The sequence below is a fragment of the Octodon degus genome, unplaced genomic scaffold (assembly GCF_000260255.1).
Source record: "Octodon degus isolate 3935 unplaced genomic scaffold, OctDeg1.0 scaffold00003, whole genome shotgun sequence".
Taxonomy (NCBI): domain Eukaryota; kingdom Metazoa; phylum Chordata; class Mammalia; order Rodentia; family Octodontidae; genus Octodon; species Octodon degus.
In genome coordinates this window covers 22,829,353-22,842,500 of record NW_004524579.1, presented here as the reverse complement: position 1 = coordinate 22,842,500, position 13,148 = coordinate 22,829,353, and the positions used below count along the sequence as shown (strand labels likewise).

At 40.1% G+C, this 13,148-nt stretch overlaps 1 protein-coding gene across 2 annotated transcripts in view; it reads left to right on the top strand.

Moving 5' to 3' along the window:
- Nucleotides 1–13,148, top strand: part of Epg5 (ectopic P-granules autophagy protein 5 homolog) — a 121,170-nt gene that overhangs the window by 63,582 nt on the left and 44,440 nt on the right. For both annotated transcript variants that reach the window (XM_023714574.1, XM_023714568.1), the window contains exons 21-25: nt 1,604–1,726; nt 3,048–3,214; nt 4,855–5,076; nt 7,301–7,424; nt 11,235–11,379. In XM_023714574.1, coding sequence (XP_023570342.1) covers nt 1,604–1,726; nt 3,048–3,214; nt 4,855–5,076; nt 7,301–7,424; nt 11,235–11,379 — 781 coding nt within the window. The remainder of the gene's footprint in view (nt 1–1,603; nt 1,727–3,047; nt 3,215–4,854; nt 5,077–7,300; nt 7,425–11,234; nt 11,380–13,148) is intronic.

Here is a 13,148-nt window from a genome sequence, read left to right as displayed (position 1 = left end):
CTCTCCTGCTAAGAACTGTAGCCCTTTTCTGTTGTTTTTTTAAAAACCTTCTGCTCCCATATCCACCACTTCCACCACCAGATCCATAACCACCACCATAGGGACTGCCAGAGCTTCTTCCACCAAAACTGCCCCCCTTCATGGGTCCATAATTTGACTGCTGCTGTCCAGGACACACATGTTTAAATATCACATTATTTCTCTCCTGGGAGACATTGAAAGGGTAAATAAGGACCAAAATGTGTAACAGACATTGGGGAATAGAAAGAAAATATTGAAGTGGATAAATGTACTTTTTAACAACACAACAGCTTTTCTGTAGAGATGTTATCACTCTACCTGTTTTACAGAGGAGTTAACTGAAGTTAGGCTAGAGTCCTGATTTAAGAGTGAGTTCTGGAGCCAAATGGCCTAGCTTTTAATCTTGATTCTGCCATTTGTTTGTCCTGTGCCTTCGGCAGCTTGTTTATGTCGCTGTCAACTGGGAACATGATTGCCCTATACGGAAAGCATTTAGAACAGTGCTTATCGCATCATCAGTGCTAAGTGTTGGCTGCTGCTGTTGTCATCTCTTACTGGCAACAGCATTATTTTCATCGTTACCAACTCTCAGCCTGTGTGTATAAAATTATTTCTCTGTTTCATCATCTAAATCAATAAAATCTTACCATTTGTTAGGCTTGCTTCCTGCTCTTTCTCATGCCTTTTTGTAGTTGAGTTGAAACCAACTTTTAACTTGATCTAGACTCCTTCTTGCTTCTCTTCCTCTGTGCGTCTGCCTCAGTGGTTCTCTAAGGGGAATCTTTCCTGCTGATACCTTCACAAAGTCTATCTGATATAACCCTGTGCCCCATCTCAGCTTTTTAGCATGGCTCCCTTTACATTTTTGGTTCTTTATATTTCATTCTTCTCTTAATAGATGGGTTTTTTGAGACAGGGTCTCGCTAGGCAGTTCAGGTTGGCCTTGAGTTCACTTTGTAGCCTGGGCTGGGTTTTTTTTTTTTTTTTTTCTTTCTGAACCAGGGATTGAACTCAGGCCCTTGCGCTTGCCAGGGAAGCGCTTACTCTACTGAGCCATCTCCCCGGCCCAGGCTGGTCTTGAACTCACAGCGATGTCTCAGCCCCAAAAGTGTTAGGATTACAGGCATGCGCCGCCATGCCTGGCATGAAAAACTTTTAAGGTTGGAGCCTATATCTGGGCCTCTTTCCTGTCACTCATATATACCAAGAAATACTGTTGCCAGGAAATAATGTTGAATGAGTGAATATCCTTCTGGTACTAAATAGTCTTCCCGAAGGAATTTAATTTTCCAGTTATCTCTTTTGTTTAATTTTAGAAATGTGACAAAGTGGATGGGTATTAAAAGTATGCATTTCAGAGGCTACTTGTTGCCTGAGATCAGTCATAGAAAAAAGGTTTGTGTATGAGTATGTGCGTGTCGCTAGTGATCAAACTCAGGGCTTCATACATGCTAGGCAAGGACTAAACCATTGAGCCACACCCCAAGCCCTAGAAAAGATTTTAATTTGTGTCTGATTAGGATATATTGTATCAGTTGGAGTCAGTGGCTCACTTTTCTCCCCTTTGCTGGTGTCCCTGTAGGTCTGGTTTGCATGGACTGTGCTGAACATGGAATCCATCTTTGAAGAAGACTCCCAGCTCCGAAGAGTTGTTGAAGGGGAATTGGTGATGAACTCTGCATTTACCCCTGATCAAGCTCTGAAGGTGCAAATAGCAGTTCTACATTTGAGTGGAAGGAGATGGCTTGGACTTTTAATGCTGAGAGATTCACCTTAGTATGAGCACTGTTTTCTTTTGTTATGTATATTTCAAAAGCACATCCGCCATACAAATACTTAAAATACTCATGTAATTGAAGTGTATCTTCCAGTTGCCAAGGTTCTTTGAGTGGCTGTGCTGCTGGAGTGAGTGCTTCAAGGTTCTTTTAATATATATATATATATGTATGTATCCCCCCCCCCCCCAGCACTTAGGATCAAACTCTGGACCTTGCTCTTGCCATGCAGGCACTTATGCCACTGAGCTATATCACCAGCCCCAAGGCTTTCTTAACAAAGTCATAACCCAGTAATGTTCATTGCTTAACTGAAGGACTCACTGTTGTTCTGCAGCATTTGGCATTATGGCTCAGGTGAATCAGAATCCCTTGAAAAACTTTTATTGCAGATCAGATTCATGACCCCAACTTCTGAGATTCTGAGTCTCTTGTCTGGATTGTAAGTAGGAGTTTCTTTTTAGAAATTCCTCAGTTGATTGTTAGGTTCACTGGTGTATGAAGAAGACTGGAATAAGGCTTTAGATCTAAAGAGCTTCTGTTTTAGATACCATGGACTTAGCCTTGGAATTTCAGAGCCACTTAGGGAATCCATCATTCTTGGAGGGTTTTTAAAAATATAAATTTTCAAGATGGTTGTGCTGATGCACGCCTGAAATTCCAACACTTGGGAGGCTAAGGTAATGGGGTTGCTGTGAGTTTGAGGCCAGCCTGGGTTACACAGTGAATTCAAGCCTAGCTTGAACTACATAGTGAGACTCTTGTCTGGAAAAAAAAAAAAAGTCTAAAATCTAGGGGCTGGGGAGATGGCTCAGTAGAATAAGCACTTCCCTGGCAAGTGCAAGGGCCTGAGTTCAATCCCTGGTTCCGTTTAAAAAAAAAAAAAAGAAATCTAAATTTCCAAAAATTGGTAAAGTTGGGTGTCATATTGTTTTTATATGTCATTCTATTGTCTTGCTGTATAGCTTTTTGTATGTAAAGAAGTGTCAGAAAGGGAAAGAGCTTAGATTAGATGACTCTTAGGAACCATTATGTTCCTGGGCCTTATGACATGTCTTGACAGCAAAAAGCTACTCCACATGGCTTGTTGCCAAGGAGGTAGAAGTGTTAGTGGGTTATAGAAATGAATTTCATATGAATTTTGTTTCTTGCTGAGTTAAAAACAAAATGTTTAGTGTTTCACTCAGATCATATAGAGCAAACTGCAATTGTGTTCATTTTATGGTTGCTAAAGCCTCTTCTCTCTTGCAGAAAGCCCAGGCCCAGCTGAAACTTCCCATTGTGCCATCCCTGCAGAGGCTGCTCATTTACCGCTGGGCCCACCAGGCTCTAGTCACGCCTTCAGATCACCCACTCCTGCCACTCATTTGGCAGAAGTTCTTCCTCCTCTATCTTCACCGCCCAGGACCACAGTATGGGTATGGTACATGTGCCCATGCACCCAGTGCTAAGTCTGTGGTTTTTACATTGTGGAGTGTTACTCAGAGTCATTCTTTAGTGACTGATGACCACAATTTTCTCGCCTCCTTTAACATTTACTAGATTAAATCTTTTTGCATACAAGTGTCATGTGGGAACTCTTCTTTACCATCTTTCTTTACCATCTGTCCCTAGAATAGAGAGCATAGTACTCTAGAACTGCGCACATTTTAGCACAGGACTCTGAAGGTGCAAAGGAAAATTGCTGCAAACTAAGGCTGCATTTGTGACTGTTGTGGGGCTATGTGAGGGGATCTTGTGATGAATAATGCGGGTATGACCAAGGCCATGCCCTGCGTTGTGCTTGGGCCAGTGGTTCTACTAGAAACAAAGGTCCTCTAGCCAGGTGTAGCTGTCTGTTGTTGTAGATCCTTGTACCTCAGTTCCCAGCCCCTCCCCTTCATTTGTTCCTTGGAAACAAGATTGGTGATTTTTTGTCACTTCTGTTCTCTACCAGACTGCAAGTTTTTCAAGAGCAGAGATCGTTTTTAATTTAGCTTGTTTCTCTAAGTGATGATGATGCCTTGAATTTGTGTAGTGTTTTATTCCTTTTTTTAAAAAAATTAATTTTGTTTTCATTTTGTGCAGGGTCTCACTATGCAGCTTAGACTTGTAGTGATCCTCCTCTTGGGATTACAGGCATGCGTCACCATGCCCAGACTCTTGGTTGCTGGCTCAGTGCACCTGGGGGCGGGGCCAGCGCAGCATATAGTGCCAGGGATTGAACCCTGGTCCCTGTGCTTGTCTAAGCAGGTGCTTAGTCCCCTGAACTATCTCACTGGCCCCGGTTTTATTCTTTTAAAAACTAATTTCATGTAGTAGTCCCCCTATTTCTGGAACTTGTGGTATAGAACCGCCAGTGGGTGTCTAAGATCGTGCATAGTACTGATTCCTAGATTCACTGTTTTTTTTTTTTTTTTTTTTTTTTTTGTAAACACATACCTATAATAAATCCTCATTTTTAAATCAGGCATTGCTGGGCATGTGGTACAGTGGTAGAGCATTTTCTGCCTAGCACGCATGAAGCCCTGGGTTTAATCTCTAGCACAGCAAAGAAAATAAATTAAATATAATAAGAAATTAATGGGGCTGGTGAGATGGCTCAGTGGTCTAAAGCACCTACTTAGAACAAGCTTAGCAAGGCACATGGACCAAGGCTCAATCCCCCAGCACCACATGCCAGCCAGCCCCGCCCCCTGGTGGGCTGAGCTGGCCACACACAATAAATAAATAAATAAATAAATTAATTAATTAATTAATAGTAATAATACAATAGAACAATAATTGTAACAATTATAGTAACAAATTATTTAAAAGTTATTTGCCATTTCTGGGTTTTCCGTGTAGTGTTTTTGGACCACAGTTGACTGAAGGTGACTGAAATCACAGAAAGTGAAACTAGAAATGGGTGGGGAGTGATTGCATGCACTATCTTGTTGCATCCTCAAAATAAAGATAGAAGTAATAAATACTAATTTCATGGAGTATGTATCCAGCCATTGTAACTTGTCTTGTTAATTGTTTTGATACATGGAACATCTTGTGTTGAAAGGTTATAGATCTGTGTTTATATTTTAAGGTTACCGGTAGATGGTTGTATTGGAAGACGGTTTTTTCAAAGTGCTGCTCACATCAGTTTGTTGAAAGAACTGAAGAGGCGACTGACTGAGGTGGCTGACTTCCACCATGCTGCAAGCAAGGCCCTCCGTGTTCCAGCAGAGGGCAGCGAAGGGCTGCCAGAGAGCCAGGCTTGCACCTCTGGTTACCTGACTTCACCAGAGCTGCACACACAGCTAGTGAGGTGAGGTGGTTACTTGCCACTTCTGTTGTCCACAGTGCTGGTAGTGTGCTGAAGACTGTAGTTGTGGCACACCTTAAGCTGTTACTCTCATTCCTTTGTTACATTTAGAATGCATGGTGGCCTTGATACAGGTTTGCTCCTGGAAATACTTCTCATTTATGTTCCTTGATACATGTGTCACCCATTTATTTGGTTGTACATCTGCCCAGTGCCTGTAGTCTAAATGATAATCGGAGGGTTAGTGGTAGCTTCTTATATTTCTTTATGTAAAAAGAAATAAGCCCAAATAAATTTGTCACAGCAGGCAAATAACTATCAGAGCCTACTATAACAGCTCTGCAAAAGAAATAAATTTCTAAGGAAGGGTTCTTTAACAGTGGTTCAAATCCCTCTGTCCCTACAGGATGTCGGGATTTTGTCAAACTGCTTATCAAATCAGACATAGTATTTGCATGCCAAAAAGGTTGAGAGCTCTGAAGTAAATGTGGATTGTTTACATACTATTTCTTCACTTTTCATTTGTAAGTTTAATATGAATAAAAAATTAGTCATAAATAGGACTTAATAAGAATAGCTGTTAATCATGAACCCAATTAGAAGATAGCTTGAAAGGAAACCCAGCATTTCATACAGTACTAAGTCCTCAGGCTTGTTTGACCTTAGGTCCTTTGGGCCTACTTTCAGCGACAAGAATGATGCATCTCTTTATCTTGTATTGTTGAAGGAAAACTTTTTTTAAAAAATATTTTGTTTTTTGACATCCTTATTTATTTATTTATTTATTTGGTATCAGGATTTGAACTCAGGACCTTGTGCTTACAAGGTAGGCCTTGTACTACTGAGCTATACCCCAGCAAGAACAGCAGTGTTGTCTTTTTTTTTTTTTCCCCCCCCTTTTCTGGTGCTGGGGCTTGAACCCAGTGCCTTAGGCATGGGAAGCAAGTGCCCTACGAGTATGCTATAGTGCTGTTTTTTTTTGTGTGTGTGTGTTAGGAATTGAACTTAGGACCTTGCACCTGTCAGGTAGGCTCTGTGCCACTGAGCTCTATCCCCCGGCCTGCTTTTTTGGTAGGGTCTCATTATGCAGTTCAGGCTGGCCTTGAACTCATTTTGTAGCCCATGCTGGCCTTGAACTCACAGTGATCCTCCTGTCTCTGCCTCCTGAAAGCTGAGTTTACATGCATGTGCCACCATGCCCAGCTAGCATAACTTATTATTTTTCTTTTTTATCAGACTTTAGCAGAGGGAAGCCTGTGAACATTTTTAGCTTAGAAGAAAGTCTTTGTTAGTCCTTCTACCTTAAATCCCTTCTGAGGTATGTTCATAAAGTGGCCATCTGTCCCACTGAGTCAGAAGTAGGAGAGAAAACTATGTACATAGAATCCTCTCCTACCTGTCCATGTCTCTCTTCCTAGATACACTGTTCTGGAGGTATAGAAGGTAATTTTCCACTTGATTCAGTGAAGCTGTGCTGTGTTACCTTGTGGTTTCCCACCCAGTCTTTCTTTTGGTGCAAGCTACTTTCTTAGTGCAAGTAATGGCTTAGAATACCAGTGATTTTAGGTAAATGGACTATGTTCCTGTTAAAAGTAACACTAAAAGAAAGAAGACATCATTATATTTTTTACAAAAGGTTTTACAAAATTGAAACATTTTTGGTAAGCTTAGCTTTGTTTTATTTTTCTTTTTTTGTGGGGTAAACTACCAGCTTTGATGTTTTATTCCTTTTTAATGAAAACAGACTGTGCAATACAGTTTTATTTATAGTTCCTTAAAGCAGGAGGTGGCCATTGACTTGAAAGCTGGTGAGCTTTCCCAGTACAGAGGTTTAAAATAGCTTTTAGTACCTTCCAAGAACTAAGATTCATTGTGGCCACATTGCTTGGGAAAGCAAAACTTCAAGTTCAGCTTGTAGGATTGTGGTATAGTTACCTCCCTTTATTATTTTTTCTCTATACTATGTTTAAACATTTATTAATAATGTACCTCTCAGAGCTCCTTCAACAGACCTTTTGTTTTACCAACTATCTTATCGTAGTTTAATGATCTGTCACAGGTCTCCTGCTGGACTTAGTCTCTTGGGAGAGGTGATGGTTGTGAGACTTGTTTTCTGGATTGCAAGCTTTCATTACTCTTGTATGGTCTCTGCGCTACTTAGCAGTATAAGGAATTTGATTTGCCTGCGAATCTTTTTATATTTTGCTTAATTGTTTTTGTCTTTTAGGCTCTTCAATGTATATGTATTATGGCTAGAAGATGAAAATTTTCAAAAAGGAGATACCTATATCCCTTCTCTACCAAAGCATTATGATATTCACAGGCTAGCAAAAGTGATGCAGAATCAACAGGTAAAACTATGGCAGTGTCTTACTTTTAGCACCTCTGAATATAATTTGAACTAATTATAATCATAATCTAATGATAAAACAGCTTGTTGTTTTGGACTTTGTTTTTGTGATTTTTGTGGGCATAGAAATTATTGTACTGGGGGAATGTTTCCTTTTGAATCTCCAGCCCCACTGTGCCTTGACCTGAAGGCTTACAGCCCTTCTGAGGCTTTCTACAACTAAAAAAAAAATGTAGCCTTTTCCTTACTGTAACTGTCAGCAACTGAACACTTTTATTTTTTATTTTTTTTAGCTTAAAAAAAAAGAATTTTATTATTATTATTTTTTAATGGATATCATGTAATTCTTTAATACATGTATAAATTATATAGTTCAAATCAGTATGAACACACTAGCCTCCTTAGACACTTGTAGCTTATGATGACAATGCTCTAAATCTGGATTTCTGATGTATACACAACAATTTATGGTCACTGTACTGTGCTGCGGTGCACTGGAGCTTCTCCTCCTTCCTACCTGGGACTTGGAAAGCGCAGGCAGCCTCTCCTTGTCCCCTCCCCCAATCTCTACTCCCGCCTCTTGACCAGCTTCGTTGGATCTGTGAGGCCGGGTGGCGTTTGCGTTTCTCGGCCTGGCACACTTCATCTGACGTCATGAGCTTTAGTTCCAGCAGCACTGCCACCAGACAGGGACTTTTTCTTGTTTCCGTGGCCGGGTAGCGTGGCCTTGGGTAGCGCTGTGCTCTCCGCATCCCCACAGCAGTGGCGAGCGCTCGGTAGAGCACAACTGAACACTTTTAAGAAATCATTTCTACCATGAAAGGATTTTAAGGATCCATGCATTATTCAGGTCAGTTGCATGGAGGAGCTCACCTGTCTTGTATTTGAAGTGGCTTCTTTGTCAGCATCTGAGTTCAGTTCCCCTTTCTGGAACTACTTGTTTCTACTCTATGAGTTTTTTCTCTTGTGCCCCAAGATGTCTGTGATCTGTCTCAGACCCAGACTTCTAATCTCAGTTTACTCTAGCAGGAAATGGGGCTGGGTTAGGGGAGTAGATTGAGCCTTGGATGCGTTTGTCTAGGGTCATAACTCTATTGGACATTGATCCCTGACATCAAGATGGGATTTAAAAACCTCAAAGATTTGCAAGACTTGCTTGGATCCTTAAACCTGCCTGCTTTTATATTGTATATAGTATATCATCTCCAGTAGGAGTCTGACTTTTTCTGATTCCTTGTCCCCTCCCTTCTCCTTTCCTTTTTTACATGAATATTTATTGAGTGCCTTTTGAGTGACAAATACCTAATGCCAGAATCTGATACAGTGCCCTCGAATGAGCACTTCATTAAGTGGGGGACTGAACAATTGTTTATTGTGGACAAGGGTGGGCATGGAATGCTGTGGGTGCTGGGTGGATATAGAGGAATAGCCTGGTTTAGACTGCAGTGGCGTGATGGACTGTGAGTTAAGTCCTCATGGACAGATGCAAGTTAGCCAGGTTGAAAGGAAAGGCATGGGATGGGATGCGGCAGAAGGTGTTAACTGGTAGGAAGACTAGCTTGTGCAATGGCATGGCTTGTTCAAAATGATATGAGGCATAGCAGCTGAAAGAGGCTAGGAGAACCACAGGTGTGAATGGGGTGAAGTCACAGAGGACCACATATGCTGAAGAATTTGGGTTAATTCTGAAGTCTGGTGAGCTATTGAAAAAGTATGAGCGATTAAATGGATGAATTAAAGTATGTTGAGTACTCTGTAGGGTTTTATGACTGGTCAGATACGCATGGGTTCCCACCTTTCTAATTCAAGCAGCGAGAATGCTGTTTACTAGGAGAGGAAGGGCCTGCAGAGTTGAGAGAGTGCTCTATTCTGTACTCAGGGAGTTGCCCCGGAGGGGATATGAAACTAGAGTTTAGGAATGAGTGGTGGGGGTGTGGATTTATTGGTAACAATGTGGAGATTCAGAAGAGGACTGAAGGTGAAGCCTGAGAAGCAACAGTTAAAGCACAGAAAAATAAAGCTGGGAGAATAGGCCTAGTTACGTAGAAAAAGTGAGACATGCTCATGTCTACTTTGTATTACACACCCTAAATTCTTACTTAGTATTTGATCAATGAGATTAACCAGAGCAGCTAGGCATGGTGGTGCATGTCTGTGATCCCAGCACTTTGGGAGACTGAGGCAGGAGAACCGCAGGTTTGAGCCTGGTCTGTGCAGATCATAATTTAGCAAGACCCTATCTCAAAAGCAAACAAACAAACCAGGCAAGTAATCTGCAGCCTTAGTTCTTTGAGATTTATCCTGACTCCTCTGTGTCTACAGAATTAATTACTCTTTTTGATGTAAAAAGCAATTTGATGTAAACTTCTTTTTTTGATCTGTAAAGCAATGCTGGGTTGTTTTTGTCTTTTGCTCACTCATCTTTAACTTAGTGTTTGCTTTAATCATCAGCCTCTGTCAACAGCTGTTCAGTACAGAGGCAGAGAAGGTGACAGCGATTCCATTTAAAGATGAGGTGTCTTCAGTAAAAGGGTCTGCAATGAGGTGGTATAAATAAGATTCAGGATTGTGAGTGGGGTTACTCTGAAAGTGCTCTTCTGATTATTCTTGAATACCTGTCTTGTGGTTGGTTTCGCTATAAGAATTCATAGTAGTACCTAGTGGAGAGACCAGGACAGTTTTAGGTTTAGAGTGTCACTGGGTCTTTAAAACATTTAACATCCAAATAAAATCATGGCCTGTGAAACCATAGTCCACATTCAACCACTTGCTGTGATTCTTTGAAGTAGTTATTAATATGTGATGGTATTTGACAATTTTTATTGTTCGAAGGCAACTTTATTCTAATATGTATCATCTAAAGTGAAATGGTTTAGAATGTGTAAGATAGATCACTGGAGTGTGGGAAGAGAATATTAGTGTATTTGTTTTTGTTCTCATTTATTATTTACTGTATCTCTTACTGTGAATAAATCCCATCATATGGAAAAATAGACAAGTATGGTGGACATGTCCTTATACACTATAGATCTCATGCTGTAGCTCATGTGTTCCCTCTACCATATTATTTTGGAGCTGAATCGAGTTCACTTAATTCAGAAGGTTTTAAAAGGCAAGATTAAAATAACCCAATAGCATTTATATCTGAAAAATATTAACAGTAAGTTTTAGTATCAAATATCTCATCTGCTCAAATTTCTAGTTTCATAAATGTCATAAAATTTTTGTTTTTACTTATTTTTACAGTTTGAAGCAGGATACACATTTGTCATTGAGTGCTGTATCTTATCTGTTTAATCTGTAGGCCTTTGCTGTGTGTGTTTTTCGCCCCTTTAAAGAAAGTGAGTGATTTTGTCCATAGTTTCTCTGCCATCTAGATTTTTATTTTTATCTTTGTGGTGTAGCTATATTCCTGTTAATTGATACTTGGGCTTAGAAGCTTGATTATTTTCAATGTATTTATTTATTTCAATATATTTTTATACCTTTGTCTTCAGAGTGTCCTTTTTTTGTGCCTGTATTGTATATGCATATAACTTAGTTCAGTAGTATATGTATATAGTTTATAATATACATATAGTAAGGTTGTTGCAATTTTTTTTTATTTTTAGTCATTGTATATAACTTGTTTCTTGCAACTACTAAGGTTGTTAGTGGCCATTTTAAATACAACCATCCTCATGTGGGAGAATTTGGAGTGGATCACTGCATTGTGAAACTTACTGGTTTACTTTATAGTTACTACATAGTATTCTAATTGAGTATTATGATTTGTCTGTCAATTCAAGTACTATGTATGGTTCCATTGCAGGATCTGTGGATGGAGTACTTGAACATGGAGCGCATATATCATGAGTTCCAGGAAACTATTGGTCTTTGGACACAGGTCAAGCTTGAGTCCCATGCCACACTCTGCACCTTGTTAGCACAGCTGGACTTCACTGATCCGTGGTTGGGTGAGTCATGTGAGCATTAGCCCTTGGAATGAATGAATGAATGCATGCATGCATGCATGCATGCATGGGAGCCACTGAAGGTTAAGGCTTGCACACTTTATCCCTACCATAAGAATTGCTTTTCAGAAGTTCATTGTTAACTTCTCTATCATTTAGGTCTAGGTTAGGCTATAAGAGTCCTATCTGTATTAACAAGATAGAGATTAATTTTCTCTTCACATAAAACAAGTTTGGAGACAGGCAAACTTCACAACAGTAGGGCAGCTTCATGACTCTTGCAGGACTTTAAGGACTCCTCATCCTCCTCTCTTGCTGCCCTGGTGTTCACACGATTGCGTCTGCTCCTGGTTTAAGGTGGTTGCTTAAGTGTAAATTGTCCCCTTCACATACATGTTCCAATCAGCAGGAAAGGTTTTTTTCCCTAAAATAACTCTTTCAAGAAGAGGCTTACAGGCTTTTTATTTATACCTTAGTGCCCCAAACCAAGACCTAGGGCTGTTCATATATAAAAGGAGGAGGCTGGATTGCTCATAGTTCACTTTTTGTGTGATGCTTTGAAAAGGCATTTCGGGGTTGGCCAAATAGCTCTGTGGATTAAAGCGCCTGCTTAGGCAGAGGGTCCCTGGTGTGCCATGCTGACCCCATCCATTGGGTGTGCTGAGGTGTTGACTGAGACTGGGCGTGGTCACGCGTGCCTATAATCCCAGTTTTTGGAGGCTGAAAACTGGAGAATCACTGTGAGTCCGATCTACATAGTGAGACTCTGTAGACCTTGTATTAAATACATTAAAAAACAAAAACAAAAAAACCTCTGCTTACTGAAAAGGCATTTCAGTTTCCTTTTAAAGTTCTGTATTAAGCTCAGCTGTGTAAAGCACCTGCTTAGGCAAGCTTAGGCAGCTGCAGGGGACCGAAGTTCAATTCCCAGGACCGCATACCCTGCCAGTCCCACCCTAAGGGTGGGCTGAGCCCGCAAAAAATAAAACTCTGTATTAAGTGCAACATTAATGTTAATTATTTGGGGTTTGCAGTTTCAACATTCAGAAATCTGTTTTTCTTTTACATGCTCCTTTTTTTACTGTTTTTGGAGCCCTTACCATACATATGAATTACATTCCTAAAGTTTCTAAGTTGCTTTGTTCGTAGTGTGTTTTTCTAGAAAGATAGTGTTACAAATTGTTAGTTTAATGTAGCAGGCCATAAAAGACCACTTAACCTGCAGAGTTGCTAGAGCACTTCACAACAAAAAAAGAAAAAGATAGAAAATGTTATTTGATGGTATAGGAGATTGAATCTGTATACTTAACTGCATCCCAGACCCTTTTAAAAATGTTTTATTCTGAGACAGGTTCTTGCTAAGTCACTAATTTGCCCAGACTGGACTTGAATGTGTGATCTTTCTGTCTCAGCCTTTCAGAGTACTGGGATTACAGGTATGTGGCACCATGGCAGACTGATTTACTGAGTATATTTTGCAAATATAGGACATGTAATAAAATTGTAATTACAATTGTTGCCTAGAATACTAGAATAAGTAGTGTAATGGAGCAACAAAGTGATTCTGAGAAAGGGACTTATACTCTCTTATTCTACTTCTGCCCCAACCACCTTGTGAGTTGGACAGAAAAAGACCCATTCTGGGCTTCATTTCTTTCATCTGCAAAATGAAGCTGTTGAACAGTGTCATCTGAAGCTCCAAGTTTTTTTCTTCAGCATCCCTCTTTTTTATTTTTTCTAAAATAATATAATTTTTCTTATTTTATTTTATT